The sequence below is a fragment of the Electrophorus electricus genome, chromosome 4 (genome assembly GCF_041902795.1).
Source record: "Electrophorus electricus isolate QZ-2024a chromosome 4, ASM4190279v1, whole genome shotgun sequence".
Taxonomy (NCBI): Eukaryota; Metazoa; Chordata; class Actinopteri; order Gymnotiformes; family Gymnotidae; genus Electrophorus; species Electrophorus electricus.
Window position 1 is genome coordinate 17,820,001 of NC_137500.1, and position 26,392 is coordinate 17,846,392.

Consider the following 26,392-nt stretch of genomic DNA (forward strand, 5'->3'; position numbering starts at 1 on the left):
ATTTTATCAATGCTTCACACTTTGCATGACCATCGGTTTCTCCAGGTAATTGTGCAAGCGATAGTAAACAATCCTTGGCTTTGCTGACTCTGTCCGCAGTTGTGCAGGACTGTGATGACATCTGTCCATCTTAATCCGTTCAATGTGAGACTCAGGATTTTTGGTAGCCATGTCTCAAAGAAGTCTTTGGGGTAATCACCCTCTGTGCATTCAAGATGGTTAGTAATCTTTATGTTATTGCACCTGGAACTGTTCTCCTGATCCTCTAGCCTGTTGATGGCCTCATACAGCCAATCATTAGTGTGCCCAAGTGTAAATAACAACTAAGACAGCATGTCTTCATTATGAGAGATTGTTTGTAATGCATCTTACACCTGTCTCGACATCTTCTACACTTTTGCACACTGAGCTCACTGACTGACTGCAGACTGAAGCTGAATTTGACAAACACTCCTTCGCTCGTCTTAGTTACCAGGCTAACAATTTCAGTACTTTCTGCCATTTTCTCAGGGCTGCTGGTCTTCAGTTCTAACTTAGATTTACAAGGTTTGGTTTGCACAATACTTCTGTTTTAAAGTTTTAGTCTACAGTTCATACAATGACATTAGTCATTTGATTGTGCCAATCTGATAATATTGAACTACCTCTGAAATTTGCAAAAATATTTTTAGCCCAAGAGCTCAGTTCTGGTGCTCCTATTTGTGCAAAACTATATGGTTTAGCCAAACACTTCAAACAAAGTAGTCTGGTAAAAAACAAACAAACAAACAAACAAACAAACCTAGTTCACACTCAAAAACATGCAATTTTGAGTAATATGCAAATTAAAAATCTCAAAATCTAAGAGCGAAGCTTAACGAAGCTTAACTGAATATTAAGAAAAACACTAACAAATACAATTTGGTGCTTGGACTCCTAATAATAAGAAAAAACCCAACAATTACAATAAGGGTCTGCAATACCAGCCGGTATAGATGCTAGGCTAAGGAAAGACACGCGCAAAACTCTACTGCCAAGTTTCTTCATTTCAAATGCAAGATGACTGGTCCCAAAAAATGGAAGAGCTGGAACTGTCAACTACCCAAAAACACATGTGGGCCTGCTGAGATTATTACAGAAACATGGCTCAACCCAGCAATTCCAGTTGAGGTCATTAGATTAGTAGACATTTAGCCCAGTGACAGGAAAGACTGTATAATAGGAACAAAGACTCTGGTAAGCACAAAAGAGGAGGATTTTGTATATTTATATAGTTGAAAATTGGTGAAGAAACATTAAGGTCATTTACATCTTCTAAGTATCTGCAAAGCAGAGACATCATCCTTTCTATATGGTGAAGTAATAAAATTATATTGTAAGCAGAAGAATGCAGATGGTCTAAAATAAACTGGATTATGTAGAGAGAAGGCTTCAATGTAAAGCCTCAGAAGGCCTCTGTGTCAGGTCTTGGACTAAGGCCAGGATATCACGAGATGGACTGAAAGAAACAATGTTATTGCGATGAACACCAGGTGATTTGAATGAGATCACTGTCTTTAAAAGTTTTTTTAAAAAATACACACCTTACGTTTGGAGACAATCGTAGCAGAACTGGACAACTGTATAAATTAAGTAATAAAATGATTTGGGGTATCTTAAGGTCAAGAGGACTTTTTAGGTCTGTAAGTCCAGAGCAGAAGCTTTGATGCAGGTGGTTTCAAGGCCTCTGTGAAAGTCTAAGGCAGATCACTCTGGAATGTTCCCGTGAGAAATAACTTCATTAGCACTATGAAAGATCATGTTTGTTACTAGACTTTGAGAAGTTCTGCCGCAAAACAAGGTTTGCTGTCTTACCAAGGACAGAGTGGTGCAGGAGAAAGACTTTATCTTGCAGGTGTTTGGTGGTGTGAGTCCACATCATCTTTGTTTAAAAAAAAAAAATTATTCCAATGGGACATAATGGTGTCAAGTTTCAATTTGCATAAAGTTGGATCTCAGTTTACATATATTGAATAATGTATATTTGGATATAGTGGTGGAGATTTCAAACACTAGTATGTAAAGAAGGTGGGGTGATTACATAATCACTTCTAAAAATTATAAAAATGTGTGTTCTTTGTGTGACTGTTAGACATTCTCCAGACAATACCTCATTTGTATGTTATATTGAACTTTAAATAAACACAGGACATGTCATTCTCTTCAATTAATTATTGAGTCTGCATCTTTATTTTTCTATTTGAGAGTACTTAATAATATTACTGGAATGTGTGAAAGCTTAAGTAACCATAATGGCATGGGAGTTTTAAGGCAATATATATATATATATATATATATATATATATATATATATATAGATATATATATATATATATATATATATATATATATATATACACTAACATAATTACTACTGCATACATACCACCAGATGCTAACACTAGATTAGTTCTATGATAGTGTATGTATGAGAGTTTGAGAGAATGTGTGAGAGTATAGCATCATGTGAAAGAGTTTGATATTGTGTGAGCAAGGACCAATACAGTCAGGAAAAAATGCTGGGCAAGTTGCCTGGCCAGTAGCTGGGCCAGTAACAGTGCTTCACGAGTCATGAGACAGTTCACCTGTGATGCTAGCTAACAGGCTGAAGCTAGATTCTCAAAAATTAGAAATAATTTCACAGATTTTAGAAGACAAATGCTAACATTTCTACATTTAATGGCATTTATTAAATAACACTAGAAAGCTAGCTAGGATAGTAAAATAGACTCACCAAGCTAGCCTGCAATGCCAAGATAACGCACTGGACATCAGGATATGTTTTTGTTAATACCAGGAATGTTGGTGGCTATTAATTTGTTGTCTTATTTTGTTTATATTCTTTGATATTTTTGTACAGGAACCTTGGGTATCTTGAATAGCAGTATTAATAATATTATAATTACTAATGTTATACAAGCATTACTATTATTAACATTAATATTATTATTGCTTAGCACTACAATTACTGCTCAATGTGCAATATTGCCAAGTACTTTGAGTTGTTTAATTTCTTTGGGCCAGGGAAAAAAAAAAAAAAAAAAAAAAAAGTTTTTCCTTACAAGGCTGTTTTTCTGTTCTCAACCTTTCACTTCCCTAGCCCAATTGCCTTCATTTAATTGCCTTGGATGTTGAAAACAGCCTCTTTTAGTTTCTGTCTCATTTATGTATCTATGTGTGCTGTTGCTCAGTGCCAATGTGTCAGTGCTATCAGCGCTACACCAGCTGTTTGCAAAATGATATTTAATGATACAAATAAATTAAACTAAACATTATCAAGTTTACAAGCAAAGTATTCTCTTCTTTTAATCACATTTTATATTCATGGAAGAATCATAAATGCTAGTTTTAATTACTTTATCATCTCCAATATTTTTTTTTCCATGAAGGTTAAATTCCGTCATTCCAAAAATCCTAATGTTATAATAATGTTAGTAATAATTATGACCATCATTGTGGAATTCTTGTTTTGCTTAAAGAGCATACTGCTTAATAATTTTATAATGATTAACAGAATGCCTTATATAGCTGAACTACTATATCTGCAGCATGTAAAGCAAATCAGCATCTATGTTTTCTTCATTTGGACCAAACAGATTAGAACCTCTGGTCTGATCAAAACATAAGATGCAGGCTCTGGTATCCACTGGTGAACTGTATAATTCAGATATTTCAATTTTTTTTAAATCTGAGAACATATCTGCAAGATGCAAATTTTATTCTAGAAAATTTAGCACACAATTTCAGGACATATATATGTTTGTTACTCACCAGTGCTTTGTCCGGATCCATTTGCATGTCAGCACAAAGTTCCATATTTCTCCAAAGACTGAGTGTCAATGCAGCTCAAAGCAGAGCATATCTGTGGACACACATACCCAAACATATTCACATACACACATTAACCTTTTGCATAGCTGCAAGGGTCAGGCTTGAATACTGAGTGTGATGGCTTAACAGACTCCTCTGTTGATTAATTAACCTTAACTAGCAAGAGAAAACATTTTGTTAAGTTGTACTTTGCAACTTTCAAGAAAGTATACTTATTTTTGTAACATGACCTTTTATCAATTTGATAAGGAAATACAATTTTCTTGTTAAGTATGAACATGTTTCATTGTTAACTATAAACCAAAGACCAAAGCTGCTGGGACATTACATCAGATTGGAACAAATTGTATCTGGCCCCACAGTACCTGAGTGAACTCACTGAATACTATAACGTACCTGCCTACTGCATTCTCAAAATGTATGGTTTTTTAGTTCATTGAATTAGTAAGATTTACAGCTGGGGTAGAGCCTTCTCCTATAAAGCCCCTCACTTATGTAATAGCCTTCAGGCTTTAATCTGAGACTCAGACACACTCTAGACTAAAAACATATTATTTTCAAGCTTTTGGGTGGAATGCAATGTCTCAGAAAGCCCTCAAGACTGTGGTCATCTTCTGGCCCTCCCTTTTAGTTATGTTGCTACAGATAAACCTGACAGAACTACAGCTAGCTCACTGGCACATTTACTGTTCATGGACTATTCAAATGCTGTTCATCTTTACAGATCAAAGCTACAGGTTTTGGTTTTATGTGCATGCTACTGTAGAGATGATGCCAACAGCAGAATATACCTGTTACAAAATATCTATGAAAATGTCTCGGTCCCACCTGTAAATGAACTGATGCTACCATGGGTACCATAGATGAACTTATGCTGCTATATACCAGAACAGCCTGCCCACCCTAGACTCACTGGAATAATTGGGTCTCCTACATCTACACAAAAACCAAGAAAAAAGATATGAAATGAACACAACAGACTATTAGGAATTATTTAATACATATTCATGGAAAAATATACTAAAACATAAATCCCTGATGGCCCACCACTGATGTTTATCCATTCTATGGTTGGTACACAGTTTAGGTACTTTTACATTTTACTGGTGCATCGTGACTTTCTTGCATACTGGCACTTCTCAGTTCTTTTCTGCCCTCTCCTGGATGATTCATAATGACACAATACAAACAGCTGTGCCCAGAGGGCACTAAGTGATGCTCATCTGTTCACACTACAATTCTAGTATAAGGCAAGTAACATTAATGCTAAGTAACAAAGCTTACCTACAACCAAAAGGGTACAAAGAGACTGTGTAAGTCAGACAATGACAACAGAGCTTCTACCAAAAGCAGTACTAAATACTTGCTAAGAGTAGCAAGCTAACATTACCACTACTATTAGCAGAAAGGAGCCTGTTGATAAAGCATCAGTAAAAAACACTTGTAGCTACCAATACTGCAACCTTTGAGTTAACCTCCTACTGCACTTGATCTGACAATCAAATAAATCATTTGATAGTATTGAATATTCTTAAAATACAGTACATCTATCAATATAAAATTTCTTAGGACTAATACAAGTACCTGTTTACAAACTTTCAGCTGCCTGTGTGCAACCATTCACCAGAAATCCCATGCTGAATAGTTTTTTTGGTAAATTTCTACAACAATTGCGCCTGTCCTTTTCAATGACCTTTTAAAACTTGCTTCCGTAATAAAATAACTTGAGATTGTCACAGAAAATTCAATTACCATCAAAGCAACTGCGTGACATGTTTAAATAGTATATAGAATGTTAGTAAAGTTCTTGATGTTTGCTCACATCTTTGCACAAAAAAAAAATGCATTCCTTTCCTTTGTAACCCAACACAAAATACACAAGCCTTTAGTTACCACAAAATGCATGTAGCTCACATAGCAGTGTTCCTGAATAGAATGATAAGACCATCCTTTCTTAGATTCCATGGTTGCTGTTGCGCCATAAAGAGCTATTTTATTTGAGTGACACTCATTCACATTTATTGACTACAAAGGTGTTAGGTGGAAGGTGAGAGGGGCCCATCAAATTACAAGTGCTTTCCAGGTGCAATCGGCATGACTGGCAACGTAGTGAAGTCACTTGCCATATTTGGGCAGCCACTGTGTGAGCTAGAGCCATGCCCACTGCAAAACATTGCTTGTGCGTTCTAATCAGATAGATTGCCAATACTTTTGGACATCATTGAAAGGAAGAGGTTTATTTTCACTAAAGTTTATGTAGAGTTGTTTGGGCGCAGTTACGAGCGGGAAGCTGAGAGGTGGTTCAATGGTTTCTAGCATGGACTAGCTACGATGTTTGCATCACAAATCACTGGATGTTTCCATTCACTGGAAAAATTTGTAATCCTACTACAAATTGTAAGTATGCATGAGAAAGCATACTATTTCTTTACAGTATTACAGTATTTTGTAAGGCGATCTCCAACCCAGGTCAACTAGGTGATGACACCAACAGCCTACTGGGTGAGCAAGCACGCTCTAACAATGGTGGGCCAGTGTGCAGAACAGTTAGATCTTGGATCAGGTAAAACAAAAGGAAAAAACTAAACACCATGCCGAGCAAGGAAAAAGAGAGAACAAAGGACATCACGGGAAGAAATGGCAACCCCGATACACTGGGGAAAACCAAACTAAAACTTCCCTAACACCAGAAAATGGGGAGGAACTTGAATGGGTAAGAGAAGTCTCAGGAGAGAGATAGACTCGAGAGTGTAAAAACACAGACACCCTCACAGCAAAGAAGTAAGGTGTAGAACAAGGGGGAAAACTGGGGAGGGGAGGGGATGTGTAAAAACGAAAACACCCTCATAGATAAGAAGTGAGGTAGAGCACTAGGGCTCACAGACCTCAATACCTGAAGTTACCATCTAGGAGCTTGGCTCAGAACTTTGGTAATGACTGCATCACTGGGCTTATATAAGGTCTAACCCAGCTGTTGGGTGTTAAGCCTGATTAGTGGTGTGCCTGACTCGAGGCCTCCCTCTGGTGGCCGGAGGGGGCCACGGCCTGGCACAAATCCTTACAAATTTACAGTATTTTTCCCAGCATAACCCTTTAGCCTATTAGCAATGAAGCTATAATGAAGCTAATATTGTCTTTTAGTAAGTTGTTGAACAATGTTGTAGTTTTAGCAAAAATAAATAAATTATTTTACACTTGATGTAGTGACTGATGTCTATGTGCAGTTGGTGAGGCACTTTTAGGCACTTTGGAGATATCTAGGAGACCTAGTGGAAAATACTGTGTAGCTTCTGAATAATTTCATGTATATGTTCACTTTATTTGACAAGACCCTGGTGAATCAGGAAATATAAAGCATGACTGAAAATTGATCTCCAGCATCAAAAACTTTATAATCGGCAAAAATAAAAGGTGGGGTTTTTTTTGTTTTAATTTTCTTCTGCATTAGATGATAACCTAAATGATGGAAAAATAAGACTGGTTGGAAGGTTCTGCCCAGTTGGGAAAGATTTTCTGCCACTGTTGCATGACAGGATGCAACACACCACAAACATAGCTCTGGTTGCATACTGGAATACTTGGCGAAAGTAGTACACCATCCAGGTATCTTTCACTTACTGGAAAAATGTATTTTGGTCGAATACTGCATACAGATGCATACTGCAAAATGTAAAAACATGTACCATAAATCCAAGCCAAACCCACACCCCCTTAAAAAAAGTAGTCATTTTAAAATAGAATACTTGTCATTTTCAAATACAAGACATTTTGAGACATTTTATGGTCTTATAGCTTAGATGTGCAATTAAAGACTTTTTAAGTGTCACAGCATTTTTTTTTTTACTGTGACACCCCGAGATTGCCACTGGCCCCGTCTGGCCTCCCACCTTTTTTTGCATTGGACATGCTGGATTAATATTAATTACAGCAATCTTCATCATAAACATCTCACATTACAATCCAGCAAAATATAATGTTATATATAATTTTCTTCTGCATTAGATGATAACCTAAATGATGGAAAAATAAGACAAATTATTTCTCCAAATTATCTGCAATCCACCCAATTACCTAGTTACTTACTTAATTATGCTATTAATGAGACAACAATTACTCCAATTACAGATGACCACATATTTGCTGTCTTTGATGCTAACCACCTTATATGTACCACTAACTTGAGACCCCTCATGCATACTCGTTTCAACAAAGGGATCATTGTGAGTAAAACTATCTGCTAATTTATGAAGAAAGGCAGTAGATGTATGCATATTACCAAATGTCGCTTGTGCCATTCATTGTTTGCATGCACATGCCAATTCTTTTACACATTCCTTCATGATACACAGTAGAACAGAGGTACAGAATACCACCGCAGACTGCTATGCCATCAATGCCAGTGATGGGTGTGGGCTAGGATACTGCCAGGCAGCCCATACCTAGACATGAGCAACTGATGGTTAAGGGCCTTGCTCAGGGCCCCAACAACAGCAACTCGGCCACACACAAATCATGCACGTTAACCACTGAGCAACCACCGCCCCCCACGTTCCTTCATATCACTTAGATAGCTAACATATCACAACACTGCAAGTAAAGCTGCATAACCACATTAAAGTATTTTATTAAACCTATTTTCCTCTCTGCAACTATCAGTGATAAGAATGTAGTCTAATCAAGAATAAATACAGCAGATATACATAAATGACACTGGTTGCTACCCAACATCAGGTACACTGAAACATATCTAACATTAGATATACATACATGAACATGTAACTGTAGGTTCATGTACATAAACAATATAGTAGCAAAGCTAAACAACTCAGTTGGTCAGCCATACTTCTTCTAGTCTGGTCCAGCAAAACAAAACAAAAGAAAGGTTGTGTGTGGGGGAGAAGGGGGGGTGACAGAAGCAAAGGAAATAAATATCATTTACAGAAAGATATAGTAGTAATAGTTTTTGTGAAACAACCTTTAAAACAAATCTTCCATCTTAAAATCATAATCTAATCTTCTATTAAATACACATTTACAGATCTGTCTTAAATGGGTTGGGCATAATATGACCAAGGCCAACACTAGAGCTAGATTATTTTCATTACAGTCTAGAAGGTTAAAACTAGCATTCATGTGGGTTGGAAGTAAAAAGGTAAAAATCTAATATCCCTATTCTGGTATGAATCTTTTATAAATCACATATAATCTGATTATGTAAAAAATGTCCCTAAGTAACAAAAAAAGAATAAAGTTTTATGCTCTCAAATTTATATATAACAGGAATTTGTTGTACTTTTGTCCTATTCTGCCCACAATCCTTTAATTAAAAGGTGATGTACTAGCAGACATGGAATGGTATGCATTGATGTAAAGTAAAGACTGAGGCAGGACAGAAATCAGGTTAGAAGCGTTTAATGATGTACTGTGTAGATTATGTTATCATATCAGCTATAGCAGAATGTTAGAATGTTCAATTCCTGGACATTTTATCACGTATTTGTGGGAGAAAACACTGCAGCAAGTGTACTAAATTGGTTTATAGTGTACATTTCTGTTGACAAACTGATTGCTGAAGAATGTAAAATTTGGTGGTTGCAACTGTAAAACAGTCGTAATTTAAATGTTTATATATTTCGCGTGGGAATAAAATAATCAAGAAAACAAATTAGTATAAACTATAATAATAACTTTCTATTTCATGAGCAATCACCCACTTTGAACTAGCTTTTAAAAAAAGACTAGCAGCAGATCAGTAAGGATACTAGCAAGCTAGTTAGATAGATAACATAGCTTGTTAGCTAAAGGAAACGAAGCGAGACAGGTGGCCAAAACGTCCGATAGTGTAGATTCATGAAAAATTCGATTTTACTAACCTAGCTAGGTTAGCTGCATTAACACAAACAGATGCAAATATGCAATATTTGCAATATATGCAGAACTACATACCTTGATAACATGCACCAAAGGCACTTGTATAAATCCCAGAAATGCAGTTGTTTTGAAGACCGTACAAACTGAATATTGGGTAGCTAGCTGCCTAGATCGCTAGCTAAGATAGCTAAGTGTTTGATAAGTAGTTCAGGAAGGAACCATAGCAGGCTAACCTACGTGTTACTCATTACGAGACTGTTAATGGCTGTTATCGAAGATAAATCATTATCGTTAGCTGTCTATGTGTTTAAATGAATGTACACCTCGCCAGCCAGGACATTCTAGATCAGACCTAGTCCAAATTTCAACGATGTCTTGAAAGATGCTCAGCGTATATCTTCCTTCCTTTACCACATCTGTGATCTGAAGTTTGGTCTACCGCTAACCAAATCGTCGTTCCGCTGGCTCATGTGACGTTAGCAAACAATAACATATCTTAAAGTGATCTCGTAACGGGTTATTATGATACTGCCTGATGAACTCAGTGCTATGCTGGGAAGATCTTGACAAGACACAGATCAGTGTAAATCGACTGCATGCGACAATCATGAAAACGTTTAATTATCTTTTTTTTTTTATTGCTTTCAAAATAAAAGTCAAAACAGGCGTATTTCTTGATTGATTTATGACAGGTATTCTATTGCAGGCAAGGTAAAAGATGAGGGATGGTTCCTTCAGACACGTTTTTATTTTTTGTACAATGGATTGTCTGAGCTGCTGCATGTCCATTTTGTATTTTTTTTTCTGCAAAAGGGGGTATTATGCTACTAATATCAAACACACTCGCGCGCGTGCACACGTAGCAAACACAAGCAGATCAAATTAGTTATGTTGTTAGCGGATTTTATTCAGAAAATGATCAGACAACTCAGGTGTGTTAAGTCACGAAAAGAATGACTGTGCAGAGCTGTGGATGTTAGGCAGAGATTAAACTTTCAGAACTGTCGTAGCACGAATACTTTAATGAGAGTAATTCACACAAATGACAATGTTGTAGCATGCAAGACTTCAGATAGTATCATTTCAGGTTTCACGCACAGGAAACATTTTATCGGTTATTCAAGAATACATAAGAATATAGTGAAAGTTCAAGTACCAACAGCCACTAACGTTTTACGGCATTTAGCAGATGCTCTTATCCAGAGCAACTTACAAAAGTGCTTTGTCATTTACTCATAGAATATATCCTAGTACAGTACACCAATGACCTAGAATACTGTAGAATACAGGGATGAATGCTGATACCTAGAAGTACAAAATGCATAAGGTCTCTCTTAAACAATGATAAGTGCTATAAACAATAAGTGCTAGAGTTTGTCAGTCAATATGGGAGCAGTGTCAGATGTCCTTTAAATATTCTGCAAATAGATGGGCCTTCAGTCTGCATTTGAAGACTGCAAGGGACTCTGCTGTCCAGACATCAAGTGGGAGTTCATTTCACCACCTTGGAGCCAGGAGAGAAAATAGTCTAAATGCTAGATGTCCATGAGACCTGAAGCAAGGTATTTCAAGCCGAGCCATACTTGAGGTTTGAAGTACTCGAGGTACGGATCGGGCTTTGACCATTGACCTCATGTATAAAGGGGCTGGTCCATTTTTGGCTTTGTAGGCAAGCATCAAGGTTTTAAATCTGATGCATTCAGCTACAGGGAGCCAATAAAGGGAGCGCAGCAGTGAAGTAACATGTGTGAACTTTGGAAGATTGAAGACTAGTCATGCTGCTGCATTCTGAACAAGTTGTAGGGGTTTGATGGCTCTTAGAGGAAGACCAGCAAGTAGCGAGTTGCAGTAGTGTAGCTTTGAGATCACAAGAGACTGGCACCTGGGTAGCTTCCTGCGAGAGAAGGGGCCGAATTTTTTGTATGTTGCAAAGGAGAAATCTGCAAGACCAGGTTAGATTTGAAACATGCATTGAGAAGGACAAAAGTTGTCCAAAGTTACGCCCAGGCTACGGGCAGCTTCGGATGGTGATATCAGGGATTTCTCAAAGGAAACAGTGAGGTCATGGTAAGGGTTGGGAGTACCTGGTGAACAGAAGCTCGGTATTACTGGGGTTGAGCTTCAAGTGGTGGGCTGTCATCCATGATGTGATGTCAATCAAGCATGCTGAGATACTACTGGAGACCTGCGTGTCAGAGGGTGGAAAAGAAAGAAATATTTGAGTGTCATCAGCTTAGCAGTGGTAGGAGAAACCATCAAGGTAGGAGAAATCACCAAGATAACGAGTATACAAAGAGAAGAAAAGGGGGCCTAATACTGAGCCTTGTGGAACACCAGTGGAGAGTCTACACAGTTTGGATGTGGATCCTCTCCATGCCGCCTGATAGGACCGGCCCTCCAGATAAGACTGAAACCATCTCCGAGCAGAGCCAGTCACACCAAGCCAGGAGAGAACAGCGAGAAGAATGTTGTGGTTCACTGTTTCAAAGGCTGCTGAAAGGTCTAAAAGAATCAAAGCAGATGACAGTATGGCAGCTTTAGCAGCATGAAGTTTCTCAGTCACTGCTACGTGGGCCGTTTCTGTAGAATGTGCTGGTTTGTAGCAGACTGATTGGGATCATGCAGCTGGTTCTGTGTGAGAAAAAGAGACAATTGATTATAAACTTCTCATTCAAGGGCTTTTGAGAGGAAACAGAGCAGTGATACTCGTCTGTAGTTGGTAACGCTGGAACTGTCAAGTGTGCATTCTTGAGGATTGGTACCACCCTGGCAGTTTTGAATGCAGTAGACACGTATCCAGAAGATAAGGAGTTGATGATGACAGATGAAAGGAAGCAGATCTCTTGCGATTGTCTGGAACAGAGCGGAAGGAATTGGATCCAGCAGACATATAGTCGGATTGCTGGAAGTCAGGAGTTGAATTTCATCTGAGGAGAGAGGAGAAAAAGAAGTCAGAGCATTGGATGTTGGGGAATGCACATTGGTTGGAGGAGTGGAAACAGAGGAAAAGGACTGGCAGATTGCTGCAACCTTCTCCTCAAAGAAGGTGATAAAATCCTCCAGAGTAAGAGATGACGAAGGGGGGTGGGATTAAGGAGAGAAGAAAAAATGATGGAGTTTGCGTGGATCAGATGCTGATGATTCAAATTTCTCTCTGTAGTAGGATGACTGCAGATGTTGCTTCCAGTGAGAACTTGGAAAGGAGAGACTTGTATGAGCTGAGGTCTGAATCTACGTGAGATTTCCACCACCGCCAGTCTAGAGGAGAGAGCACAGAAGATTCAATGATGAGGAGAGTGTAGAAATGAAAGAATTTGCAACTGTATCCAAAGAGAGAGAAGATAGAGAGTCAGGGTGAGGAATGGTGGACAAAATAGTAGAAGTAAGGGAAGAGGGAGTTATGGAGTGCAGATTGGGACAGAAGTAGGAGGAACATGTTGAAGAGGACTGGATGGAAAGAGAAGGAAGGGAGAGAGAGAGAAGGATAGAAAATGATGGTCCGAAAGGTGGTGGGGAAAGACACTGTAATGGAATAAAATTCAAAAGAGGAGATGGAAAGAGTAGAGAAGGAAAGTGGAGTGAAACACCACTCTCTAGACATTAGTAAACCTGTGCCACTACCCCTGCCGAGACGCCTCGGAGAATGGGTGAATGAAAAGGCAGAGGATAGGGCAGCTGGAGTCGCTGGGTTCTCAGGGGTGATCCATATTTGTGTTAGAGCCAGGAAGTGGAGGGATGCTAATGCTGAGATGAAGTCAGCCTTCTGGACAGCAGATTGGCAGTTCCAGAGCTCTCCTGCCACCGCAATATTTGATGGTGCCAAGCATTGTGAGTCAGTGAGGTTGCTGAGATTGTGACATCTATGATAGCATCGAGGAGATCTGTGGGATATGTGGACAGAAATTGTGAAACACATTTCAGATGCTTGATTTGTGGATGTATGAGATAAAGGATTGAGATAATATGAGAACATGAGCTGAAGCTGAGTTTGTGAAGTCCGGTAGGTGAGCTCTAGATGAATTGAGAGCACCACCAAACCTTCTCCAGATGTTGATTACTGCTACAGACATATGTGTCTGTGAGTCGTCCTAATTTAACTAACCTAATAAGTGCTGAGCCTGTCCCTCAATTCACACCTAAGGTCAGTTCGAAACTACACCTGTAGTGAGTAATTACCACTACCAAGCAACTAACAACTAGGTTTAGACAACAAGCCTTGAATTTCACAGAATCTAAGACAAAGTAAGTGAACTCAGAGCCTACCTTAAATTTTCCCTTATGTCTTTGAACACATGATTCATTACTGCTCCATTGCTATAGTTTATAGAGGTATCTCATTTCTTAAATACGTTATTTTTACTAAATTGGCATGAGTCTTACAATTACAAAGAAAAATGCATGCGGGATGTATTTAGCATAAGATTATCACTTTAGGACATTTGAGGCATCTTGTGGTTGAAATGGATGCATCAGTGAAAAGTCATATGTACACGATTGTTAATTTTTCATCTTGGCATAAATGTTGCGTTTCATTTGTATAACAAAATTTATTTTCAAGGTCAACAGAGAAATAAACGTGCTAGTTTCTGCTTTTATATGTTTTGTTTCTGATAGTTTTATATAAAAAAAACATTTAAAATGAAACCAACATACCACATTTTATCATATTGTCTTTGTCAGTTATTACTCACAAATCAAAATAAAATAGCGATTAGAATACCGCAGGAAAATATGACGTAATGCGTACTTGCAATTTTCAGGTTATTCGAACCTTTCCGTTAGTTTGTAAGATCGTTGTTTCCCATGATGCTTGGCGAGTTTGACCACCAAAATGGCGGACGCTATGGATGAATTTGAGAAAGAGGCTGGATGCGTCCCTATTCTTCATCCAGAGGTAAGCTATTCTTCTTATATGGCGTGCCTTAAACTAGCTAACCGAGGCTACTCGGATGACTGTTGATAGAGAGTGCAAAATAAAAAGAATCAACCTGATTTGTTGTCATTGAGGACTTATATCTACCAATGAAAATGCATGTACCCATAAGCTAGAGAGCTAACGCTACCTGTTATACGTGCTTCTTGCATGCTAATGGCTTGCTAAATTATATGCTTTATAAATCTTTGTCTTAAACAGATTAAACAGTTCAGGGAGACCTTGAATACGTTTCACGTTAACATTTTATTCAATATCGCGAAGCACTGGCTACGAAACATTTAACGAAAAACATTAGCTAGGTAAGTACCTAGTTGGTTAGCTAGCGTAGCAGGCTAGTTCTGTGCTGGCGTTGATTGCCGACATCCAAGAACAGTTAACAAGGCCGTGTGTGGCCTAGTGTCATAATCATTGCAGCAGAAACTGATATTTTTGTGGATAGAATTGATAAAGTTATTTAACTTTCTTAAAAAGTGCGAAATATAAAAGTGTGCGTTTTAATGTACTGCTGCGTTTGGGACATAACTCTCTGTTAATATTAAAAGGAAGAACTCCCTGTGGTGATGAGCAAGAAGTATTTGCCTAGCTTTTTATATATAAAAAAATATACTAGTCCACTTCCATATACTCAATTTCCTTGCAACTGTAGCTAATATCTGGGTGAGAAACTGTTAAAGGAGAATATATTATTATTATTATTATTATTATTATTACTTTTGTGGTTAAGTGCTTTGCCTTTGTGTTTTTGAATTTTGGAAAAAAAAATGAAGACTAGCTACTACTAATTGTAAACCTAAAAAAACAAACAAAACTACAAGGCAGTTAAAAGGGTAGGTAAAGCACTACTGGATGCAATGAAGCATGTTGCTGTTATCTGTGACAGCAAAACCTGTTAAAGTACCATTTTATGCCAATGCATGTCACTTATGTTAATTAAGTTCATTGGGGCCTCGAGTGTTGTGGTACACAAACAGTACAAAATATACAAACAGTGAAAATAAAAATTTAAATATAAAAATGCCTAAAAATACACAAATTCTATGTATTCCAATAACATCCTAAATTATTCTGAGGCTAAATGTTTCAGATTTGAAGTTTTCTTTTTTTTTTCAATCACATTGGGAAATTGTCAAATGAAGAAAACATTCAAAGAAAATGTACTTTGTTAATTTAAAGCAGATTATCAATATAAAAATTTTAAAGAAAGTCCATCACCAATCCAAGGTATGTCTATGCTAGACAGGTGCTGGTATACAGTAATATGGTATACCAAGATATTAAAGACACATGCTTTTATTGAGGACACCTCAGAATACAGTCATTGAATTTAAAGAAGCTGCTTATTTTGCCAGACACACAAAGCAGCCCTGCATTAACAGCTTCTCACTAACACTGCTGTGATGCTCTGATCATCTGCCACTGTCCTTGTTGTTGTGAGAGATATGTGAACATGGAGACACCAAAAGGTGACATGACCACAGATCTTTCCCTCAATCAAGAAAGCTTAAATCAGAAATATGGAAATATTTGGACTGCAAATATATATGGTTTTTGGAAAGCAGCAAAATTAGCCAAGGCGAGCAGTATGATGGCACAACTCCTTGGTAGGCATTCGAGCCAATTTAGCACACTTAAAGTAAGCTTTCCATCCTATTTGAACTGCATGGCAATAGGTTTAACAGTTAAATCTTTGTAACATTAATGCTATGTGTAAAACAAAGTTCCGGCTAGCTGGAATTAGTCATCTGCAACCTGACTCAAAACCGAAGGGGCTGACTGGTATCGGGTCAGGCTCAGGTTTTTGTTCTAATAATTGAAATATTAGATAGCTAGATGGGCATTTATTCCAGGGATTATTCTGATGCTCATGTATTTTCTTTTTCCTGCACACACTCCCTCTCAGTAGTAACAGTATAGTTTGTAGCTAGCTAGGTTTGTTAAAAATCTTCTTGCATTTGAGCAAAAGCAGTCTATAGCCTGGCATCATGTAATGCTAACTAGTCAGTTCAATTTAGAGTAAACACTGGTGTATAGTGAATGAAGAACTAGTTAACTTTTTATGTTTATTAGAAGAATGCTAAGGAAGTATTTCTGTAAGTAGCAGTGGTATGGCAAAAAATGTTAGTGCAGCAGCTAACAGTTGTTCAGAGGTGGAACTGTGCTTAAATTGTCAGCTGTTATTAAATTAAATTATTAGTAGTAGTTGTTAATAATATAATAATAATAATAATAATAATTTATTATTAACTTATCTTTCTCTAAAATATGAACTGAATTTGTGAAGTATTGGAGCTTTATTACTGCTTACTGGTAAGACACAATTTTCATTATACACTGCCTGGCCAAAAAAAGGTCACCACCTGGATTTAACTAAGCAAAGAGCCTCCCATTGGATAATTACTGGATTTTTTCTCCCTTGACGGCACGGGCATATTCCAAGATGACAATGCCAGGATTCATTGGGCTCAAATTGTGAAAGAATGGTTCAGGGAGAATGAGACATCATTTTCACACATGGATTGGCCACCGCAGAGTCCAGACCTGAACCCCATTGAGAATCTTTGGGATGTGCTAGAGAAGTTTTTGCGCAGTGGTCCAAATCTCCCATCATCAATACAAGATCTTGGGGGGGGGGGAGGAATAATTGCAACTCCGGACAGAAATAAATGTTGACATTGCAGAAGCTTGTGGAAATGATGCTACAGGGAATGCGTGCCGTAATGAAAGCTAAAGGCGGTCCAATGAAATATTAGTGTGTGACCTTTTTTTGGCCAGGCAGTATATGTAATGTTCATTGGCCATTGGCGGTGTTAAGCTGTTTGTATACTGTAGCTAACATTACTGTTCATTGTCCTGTAGCATTTACGTTTACAGCATTTGGTGGACGCTCCTATCCAGAGCCACTTACAAAATTGCTTTGTCATTTAATCAAAGATACCATTGAATTAGAATGCTGCCGAAATACAGGAATCAATGCTGATGCCTAGAAGTGCAAAAGCTTTATAACAATAAGTGTAATAATCAATACCCTAGAATATGTATTAGTTTCAATTATTCAACATTAGTGATCATTTAAATACTGCACAAACAGATGGGTTGTCAAGCCAGGCCATACTTGAGGTTCGAAGATGTAAGGGTTTCTCCTACTGATACTTTACAATACATATGACTCACTATGCCTCAGTTGGTCTCATTTAAATAAGTTTCAATTCTTCAGCCTCATATATTCAAATCAGAATCACAATCTTTAACCTTTAATTTTTAACTAAATATTATAACAATGATTTGATTCCTGAAGAATTTAAATAACTGATTTCTTTGAAGATATTGTCAACCACCACAGTCTATCAACACAGACAATTTGGTGAGAATAAATGATGATAAATTTATTAACACAACTACTCTAAATCACAAACATAGACAGTCTATTTACAGTGAATTAAGATTAAGGATTGTGTGTAAAAGGGGAGGAGTGCAAATGTTTGTGGGTGTGCATATGCTCGCAGAAGCGTGTGTGCGAGATAGAGGTGGGACAAAGGATGAACAAAGCTAATAAATTGGCTCAGAGTTCAAATGGCAGGGCAATGTGGCTGTATTTTATTGAGCTCAGATGGCTTGTTCTAACGTGATTGAACAAAGAATAATGGTGCTAGTTTCAGTAACTAAGTCAGTGTGTTTGAGCCTAGGGAAGGGGAGATTGAGATATAATGTATATTTGTTAGTAATGAGAGAGAGGGATATCGAGATCACATGCAAAGAGGAGAAAGAACTTAGTGTGTACCAATTTTAAGAATATCTAATCAAAGATTGTTCAACCCATGTTCTTAATTAAGCTTTTATTGTTTAACTATGCTTTTTTAATAAACTATGCCCAGATGTTACTCACGCATTGTACCAGCTTGTTGTCGTTACTGAATTCCTCTAGAATTAGGAGGGAATTTCTTCATATGGTTCCTTGTTGATAAAATACAATGTCGTCCAGGTGTACTAAGAATCATCCTTCACACGCTAAATCCAGGAATATGACTTTCGTCCTTCGCTGCGGTAACATTGATCAGACGATAGTTCAGATTCCACCATTACTTCAATTAATTAAATTAAGAAATATGATTCTCACATGCACACAAAATGCAGAACCTGTATGTAAAATAGTCCATAATGTTAATTCCCCAAAATGTTGTTGGCAAGTTGATAACATTAATGCTATCTTTGAGTCCTAATTTAAATTGAGCCAACAAGTTAAATGTCTTATTAGCAAAAGCAACTGACTGTAACTTACTTATCGCTATCAGACAAATCACTTATGATAACAGATTAAGATGAGAGCAATATTTTTTTTGAGCCCTGTGAGATAGCTAGTTTAGCTGTTTAAGGTTTTCTAACACTGCAATATCATTATTCGCATTTTCTCACAAAATTGCTATAATTTAATCTAATTATATAGACAGTGAATGTTCTATATGTTAAGTGACCAATTACATAAATGAAGATTTGAAAGATGGGAGTTTTACTGTTTTTTAGGAAACATTACATCCAGCATTGGCATGCAATATTTCACAACACCCACTGCTGTCTTCCTATGGAATGGCAAAAAGGACACAGTGGGATGCTCTAACATTGCTCCACAGTAGCCAGGCTGACACAGCTGTCTGCGTTGTACTTATAGTCATTTTTTGATTATTGGCCTTGAGTGCAGGCAACGGCCCATGCCGATGATTACAAAATGGCCAGAATCAGTCCTATTAATCAGTCTATTACATGATTGTTATAGAGTCAGGTGATTGCTATGCTCTTATGAGGTTGATTTACCAGTTGCTGTGGTATCACAGGTAGTTGCTATGGAGGAGCTAGCTATGTTGTAGGTGATTGCTATGCAATTGCTAATCGTTGCTATGTTAAGGGATTACTGTGGTGTTTCAAGTGGTTGCTATGTTGGTGCTAGGTGGTTAGCTTATGCCATGGAGTTTCAATTGGTTGATAACCAGGAGTAGTACATATTTAAAACTGTATGAATGTTCTGAACATTCGGCTGTTTAATTCCTATGAGAAAACATCAGGAAAACAATGGTTGCTATACGTAAACCATATGTCAAATTGTAAGGTCCGAAGAAAATCCCACAGATATTCCCTTATGACTATCAGAACTCTGAACTACTTCACCTTTGACTTCAAGTACTACTCCCAAATGAGAGTAGTTAGTATGAGTACTAAAATGGGACCAACCTATGTAAACCTCTGTTACATTAAATGTATCCAATCAAAATACCCAAAGCATTTGATTTTCTCTACGTGTATCGAACAAACTAACCTTACACACTGGTGAAACATGCTTCACTGTGCCAGTCCCCACACACAATTCATACTAAGATTACACATAATTGTCACCTACCCAAGGTTTTGAGGAGTTGGAAGGAGGTCTTGCTCCAAGTAATATCTCTTGCCAGTTATTTTGCCTTTGGCTTTGCTTTCCTCCAGATAAAACTAACCACCATTCACCTTCTCTCTGCAGATATTGTCTTATTAAATGTTTTTCAGGATTCACCTCACCCTGTTTCTCGTTGCACTCATCCAGTGATATCCTTTAACTCTAAACTGTTAGCTGACTGTTCTTCCTTTTGCATATTCCACTTCCTCCCTACTTTTGTCATTGGTGCTGCTTTTTTGGTCACAATATCCTTTGATCCTAACAAAATCATCGTGCTACTCACCTTTTAGTATATTTAAATTCCTCAGCTAAGCTTGGGAGCGATAGCTCCAGCACTCCTCTACCATACCGTGCTATACTACTTGAACAATGAGGCACCCCTAGCGACTTTCTTATATTCATAATCCTCTCCAGCCTCCTTGCTTCTGTAATTGGGTCCTCATACACTGTTTGGCAGTTGGCCAAACTGGAGAAACAACTATTTCAATTTGCCTGGTAGTATTGAGAGTTCTCAATACTATTAATAGCCTTTAACAATTCTGTCTTTAGTCCCACAGCCTGCTCTTTATCATTTAGTGCTGCACTGTACCATGTACCTTTTAACTCTTATCCTTATCAGTATATCATCCTCAAAATACTACTCTAATTCCTTTTTACCAATTTATAAACTCCCTGATTTCTGCTTACTAAATAAGGTCTTCACACAATTCAAAGGAAGGCCGTCTTAGCATGTTCCTTCATCCTCCTTTTCCTCAAAGCCTGCCTTTCTTTACTCAACACTTGTGTTACCTGCACATTCAGCAAAAGTTTCCAACTATTCCTGAGTTGTGATGGTTAGTATCTTGGGGGAATTCACTCACTTTCACGGCACCCAGAGAAAACAGTTTTTTTTTTGTCGAGATTTTGCATCGTCATTGGAAAAATTCACTTAATCAAGCGAGAGAACTAAGACATTTTTAAAGCCATTACCCTGACTTATTTCTACCTAGTAAACATGACATTTTTCTTAGAAATGTGGATATATTGTCAGCGCCAACATTTTCACACAACCGACCAATTAGAGTTTAGTCATTCAGCACTCTAGCTAGCTAGTTACTCTTATGAATAATTTGCAACACTGATTATCTATATTGATGAGAGAAAATCTCTGTGGCTAGGTTTTTTTTTAATCAAATGATTTTTCAAATTGCATTAGCAATTTGACTAACGTTCCCAAAACCTAGGCCAAGTGGTTAGCAAACAGTGTTGGAACTTGACAGGAAGTTCTGCTCAAGCTGTTTCATATGATGCTATCCATCTCAATTTTTCACTCAGTTTATAATTGTCTAGCTACCTGCATATTTTGCCGATATTGCAATATATAAACTTTGGACATCAGCTTGTTGGCTCTAGCTATCTGCTCAAACTTTACAATGAAGTTACATGGCTCACCTGATAGCTATGCTTTCACTAGGAAGCTACCATAAGTTAGGAATGGGTACACTGATTTGTATTCTTTGCATATCGTGCAGTCATTTTTGTACAAGTCATACTAATTTAGCTAGCTATATTTTTTCTTTCTTTCAGTTTTTCAGTCTCTTGCCACTTGGTTTATTCAGTGTTCTTATGCTTCTCTTTAAACTGATGAGCCTTCAATATTAGTCTGAAAGTAGCCCACCCCCCCTCCCTTTGGGTCTTGGTTCCTCTCAAGGTTTCTTCCTCATGATCTAGGGAGATTTTCCTTGCCACTGTCTCCCTTGGCTTCCTCACTGGGGGCTTGGACTTGGACATTTTTAAAGCTGCTTTGTGACATCTGTTGTAAATTTGATTTTTGATTTGAAAGTATCTGTTCTTCAATAGCTGTGTTTACAATAATAATAGTATTTGTTATTCAAAATGATTGATTATTTTTGTGTATCCTCACTTCCAAGTTGGCCTTAAATTATAATTGAAATAGCATTTAATAAATCTTAGTCTCAGTCAGACTTGGGGGTGGGGGGTGTCTGGCTACAGTGCCCTGTGCTAGCTAATCAAGTTCAAAACTGCAAGCATCATCAGAGTCTTATGCCATACATGTTCCTAAATTGTTTCTCTGACTCACTGTTCCTGACTTTTCTCCATTTGGATATGACAACACAAGGCCTGTATCCAAGAAACTCCCTCATATCAAGTCTGAATAATGTGAAATGTGGTACACACTTCATGTGTACATTTTGTTTAAAATGGAAGAACACAAAAAGCAAAACTCTTCAGGACTGACAACTTTCCCAATGCAAATCTGTTTATAAATTGTGTATGTAGTCAGGTATATTAATTCATTACTATTTCTACCAAACCAGAACAGCAATAGTAGTTACAATGCATACACTATTTATAGTCACTTGATATAACAAGTGCAAGCTGTTCTAGCAATCCCAATATTGGGCCATAAGGTGAAGCCATTTTTTTTGTTTGTTTTTGTTTAATCCTGTTCCTATATATGGGGCACTAAATAATTTTTACTTTAATAACATGATCTATTGGTTTAGTGCTAAAAGGAAATGAGACACTAAAAGTTTTCCCTGCATCATCCAGCAGTTTATTCTTAATTTATGTTTAAAGTCAGCAATAGCACTTTTCTCCCATAAACTGATGAGCAAAGAGACATGGAAGTTTTTATGGATTTGCAAAATAAGTCACTTGCTTCCCGCTAGACCAATCATCAGGTTATGGCTTATTGGGGCCAGAATCAAATTTCTGCACCTTTGTAAACATGGAGTGATGAAAATAAGGAATTTATGGATAAAGATCCTACAAAAGTGCTTGAATGGTTTTGAAACATTGTTATATGCATCTCATCTATAAAGAAAGAAGCCAATAATTTTACACGTATATGGTGGGATACATTCAGAAATGGCATCAAAAGGCGCCTTGACTTGAAGGGTGAGAGTCGGAAGATAGCAGCAACTTAAACATTGTATAGAAGTCGAGTTTGATCTCTGTGAAGATGCTGGATTTCACCCCAATTTTTCTAGGTGTTTTATAGGCAAAAAGCGCTTGGATGCTGCTGAGAAATAGGTTACACTGTGTCCTGAAGTTCAAGATACAGGCAGAGGCGAGTCTGTGCCATCCTGTAGTCCTGCTACATTTTATTTCCCAATCAAGAAAGTCCAGGAAGGCCCTGCCAATAGCATGTGCTTCTCCTGTGCTTCCTGCTTTGTGCATAATATGCAAGAAACCGGACAAGTACATTACTGTTGCAGGCAGAAGCCAGAAAGACCATATGTCACAGACAAGAAACGTGTTTAGCAGGTGAGCAAAGAAACCCACAAAATTGCATTTTTAAAAAATGTTAATTGCAATAACATGTGTAATGTTAAGAAGGAAAGTAATTTAAGTGAATATCTAGAAATGTCTACAAATGACATAACTAGCCTAAACAGTGGATGAAACCTTTGGCTCAAGTTATTAGAGTAATATTTTGGTTTATAGATTAATTGACACATTAAATTATATCCATCAGACAGCATTATGAAGAGGTAGCACTGTTTTCCTATTATGGTAATAACATAGCCCCCTCCTTTGATTACATATTCAAGGCAAAGACTGTGTGTCTCTGGAAGTCCTATTGCACACATACCAAGTTCTTGACAAAGTCCACTGCAACAGTTATTAGTACCTCATTGGAAGAACAATGAGTTACTATATTGCATTATCAATTGATTATTCCTTCCCACTATTGCACCATTTCAAACGTAAAGGATTGACCTCATATCAAACGTAAAGGATTGACCACATAAATTATCTGTATATTGTCTGTCTGTCTGTCTGTAGACTGCACCACTCTTGGCTCAGTAACTCACTATAATAAAATGTGCAGCAGTGCAGGAACTGGTAGCAGGAACCAGGAAGATTTCATTGCAAGGCAGAGGATATTTCATCAATCTTTTGTAATCGGATCGATCTCTCTTGAAAAATAAGCAATAAATAAATTGTGAAATTGCTTGGTCAAATGCTCTTGATCTGTAAATTGGTAGTACACTATATTAAAAAAAAAAAAAAGCTATTGTGAAAAATCCATGGTGCATAAAATCTTTTCCATTCTTTCCATTCTTGCGCAGGGACATCAGACTGTATCAAGAGCCCTGATACTGATGTGGCAGTGATTTGCTGTAGATCAGCAGAGGGATTTACCATATAGATTATTAGAACAAGCACTTTTCATGGCAAAAGACCATTACAAATATGGGCAGCAGTTATTGCATATTATTACATATTTGCAGATACCTTGCAAATGTGTGCCACCTCTATGGCCAGACATCAGCTGAAAATGTGAGCAATGCCAGTTACAAAGCATTCTGCATGGCAACATCAGCCTTGCCAGAACTATCTATGCCCATGAAAAGTGACGCCCTGTACCAAGCAGCAATAACAAGAGACTCGGAAAATGTTCCTTCACCTGTTGGCAATGGATGGCACCTTCAGGATGGAAAGTTGACAGTGACCTGGATGACTAAACATCCTGCTCCTAAAAGTGTGTTGCAGGTAGTCCACTGCAGTTGCAAGCAAGGAAGATGGAAGGCAGGAAGATGTTCCTGTATGTCTGCAAGATTGTTGTACTCATGTCTGTGCAAAAATTGTGGAAGTGTTTCCAAGAAAAGAGAGGAAAGCGCTACATGGGATGATGACTCTGACGATAATGACTTGGAAGAGTAATAGTAATGAGTAAGAGATGTACTTTGGACAGGAGCTGGACTGTGGTCCGGCACAAGCTGCTGTGGAAGTGTCTCTGAAGGAGACGAGTACTGGATTTGGGACTGAGAACACCTGTCTACTCTAGGTACATAGAACTAAATTGTAGAATTAGCCATGCTGTGACATTACCACACTGTTACTATGTATGGAGTGATTTTAATCTGTGTTGCATTTATTGTAGAATTAAAATTGTCATTATTCGTTTTGATTCATTTTGTTCATCTTGGCCATTAACTTTATTTCCTTCCAATTACACAGTAGCTACTGGAAGTTTTGATGTTTTACATTAGTGTTTTACTAAATTCAGTTTCATTTTGTTTGGTGGCAATTACTGAATTTTTCAGCAAATTTGTTTCATTTTTTAATTCACACTTGAGAGTACAGCTGCATCAATATTTCTCACATATGTTTAGGTACATGTATAAATGCAAGTTTGAGGATGTTTTGTGACAATGAATAAATTTACAAGCAAAATCAGAATATAATTTGCATCCATTTATGGATTGTGAACAAAAAACTGCAGGACGTTTTGTGTACAAGCTCAAAGTCCATAAGGGTATTGTCTTTGCAAAAACACATTTAAAAAACATTTAATACATATCAAATATGGTTGTAATGTTTTATCCATCACACAGATCTGTCACCAATTTTCCACATTAGATGTAAAGTTGTACATTTTAAAACTTTAAAATATTGCAAAGTGGCACTTTTTTCACCAAACCTCCAGGTATCTGACCTCCAGTAACAGCAATACACAACATAGCAATACAGTACATCTGTCTACCCAAATATACTTGTGGTCACATAACATAATGAAGGCCATTAGAAGAGCACAGTATAGTTCTTGGTTTTTTGTACCGTCACAAAAAACTGAAACATTAAAATGCAGCATGCCAGATCTACTGGAATTTAATCTTGTAAGAGTAATTGCAAGGCTTGTGGGGTTGTGTATCACCTGAAGAATAGTGTGACTATTTAATACCTAATATATTGCATTAAATGCAAGCTTTTCACCTTTTGTACTGTAGTACAACACCTAAGTGGAGACATGGCAACGGAAGATGATGGCAGAACACAGTGTATACAAGTACACTGGAATTTAAGTACAAATCATAATGATGGTCACTAAGGATGGGGACATGACTGGACAACATAAAGTACATTCTGATGGTCAGGTTGTGTAAGTCAAGAAACAGTGGGAATGTGGGGGATGTTGTTATAATGTCCAAACCTGCACAGATCTGACCTCCGCATATTTTGACCAGAAAAATATGCAATGCCTACTTCAGTCTAAACAGGACTTATCATACATATTCAGGACATGTTTAAGCCCTCCACTAAGTCTGGTTCGTATTAGACAATCTGATTCAATACACAAGTTACTAGAATTTAATGCTGTACTATAACATTAAATGTAAGCTTGTAGTGCTTGTGCATCTTTTGCCAGCCTGGTGCAAATTATTGATGGACATTCTAATGTATACATTCTTCTTAACTATAGGTACCCTTTTTGTGTACATTGGTAAAAATATCTGAACAATTTGACCAATCGCCACCAAACTTCCATTGTCGGTGTTTTTAATGATTGAAGATAAGATTTG

The 26,392-nt window shown here is 37.4% G+C and overlaps 2 protein-coding genes and 1 long non-coding RNA gene across 15 annotated transcripts in view; 1 reads left to right on the forward strand and 2 right to left on the reverse strand.

Annotated features, from left to right (window-relative positions):
- The window catches only part of osbpl8 (oxysterol binding protein-like 8), a 63,288-nt gene extending 52,978 nt beyond the window's left edge, over nucleotides 1–10,310 (reverse strand). For 2 of the 5 annotated variants that reach the window (XM_081712767.1, XM_081712766.1), the window contains exons 1-2: nucleotides 9,796–10,308; nucleotides 3,790–3,880 (exon numbers count right to left, since the gene is read on the reverse strand). In XM_081712767.1, the coding sequence (XP_081568893.1) occupies nucleotides 3,790–3,834 (45 nt within the window). In that variant the 5' untranslated portion in view covers nucleotides 3,835–3,880; nucleotides 9,796–10,308. Of the gene's footprint in view, nucleotides 1–3,789; nucleotides 3,881–9,795 lie in introns of all 5 variants that reach the window. The other 3 variants (XM_035520705.2, XM_035520704.2, XR_014123260.1) reach the window with 2 other exon arrangements.
- Nucleotides 10,311–10,606: 296 nt separating this feature from the next.
- On the reverse strand, nucleotides 10,607–23,287 carry LOC145657520 (uncharacterized). 9 transcript variants are annotated; one of them, XR_014123270.1, is made up of 6 exons: nucleotides 20,043–20,378; nucleotides 18,540–18,692; nucleotides 13,342–13,601; nucleotides 12,038–12,978; nucleotides 11,805–11,905; nucleotides 10,607–11,614 (listed from the first exon to the last, which is right to left on the reverse strand). It is a non-coding gene; the product is annotated as an uncharacterized LOC145657520 (long non-coding RNA). The 9 variants fall into 9 exon arrangements; XR_014123269.1 differs by having other exon boundaries at nucleotides 12,038–12,647; nucleotides 12,751–13,601; XR_014123266.1 differs by having other exon boundaries at nucleotides 12,038–12,351; nucleotides 12,486–13,601.
- Nucleotides 13,595–26,392, forward strand: part of zdhhc17 (zDHHC palmitoyltransferase 17) — a 41,102-nt gene continuing 28,304 nt past the window's right edge. Inside the window, exon 1 of the mRNA XM_035523491.2 lies at nucleotides 13,595–14,614. Coding sequence (XP_035379384.1) covers nucleotides 14,552–14,614 — 63 coding nt within the window. The 5' untranslated portion in view covers nucleotides 13,595–14,551. The remainder of the gene's footprint in view (nucleotides 14,615–26,392) is intronic.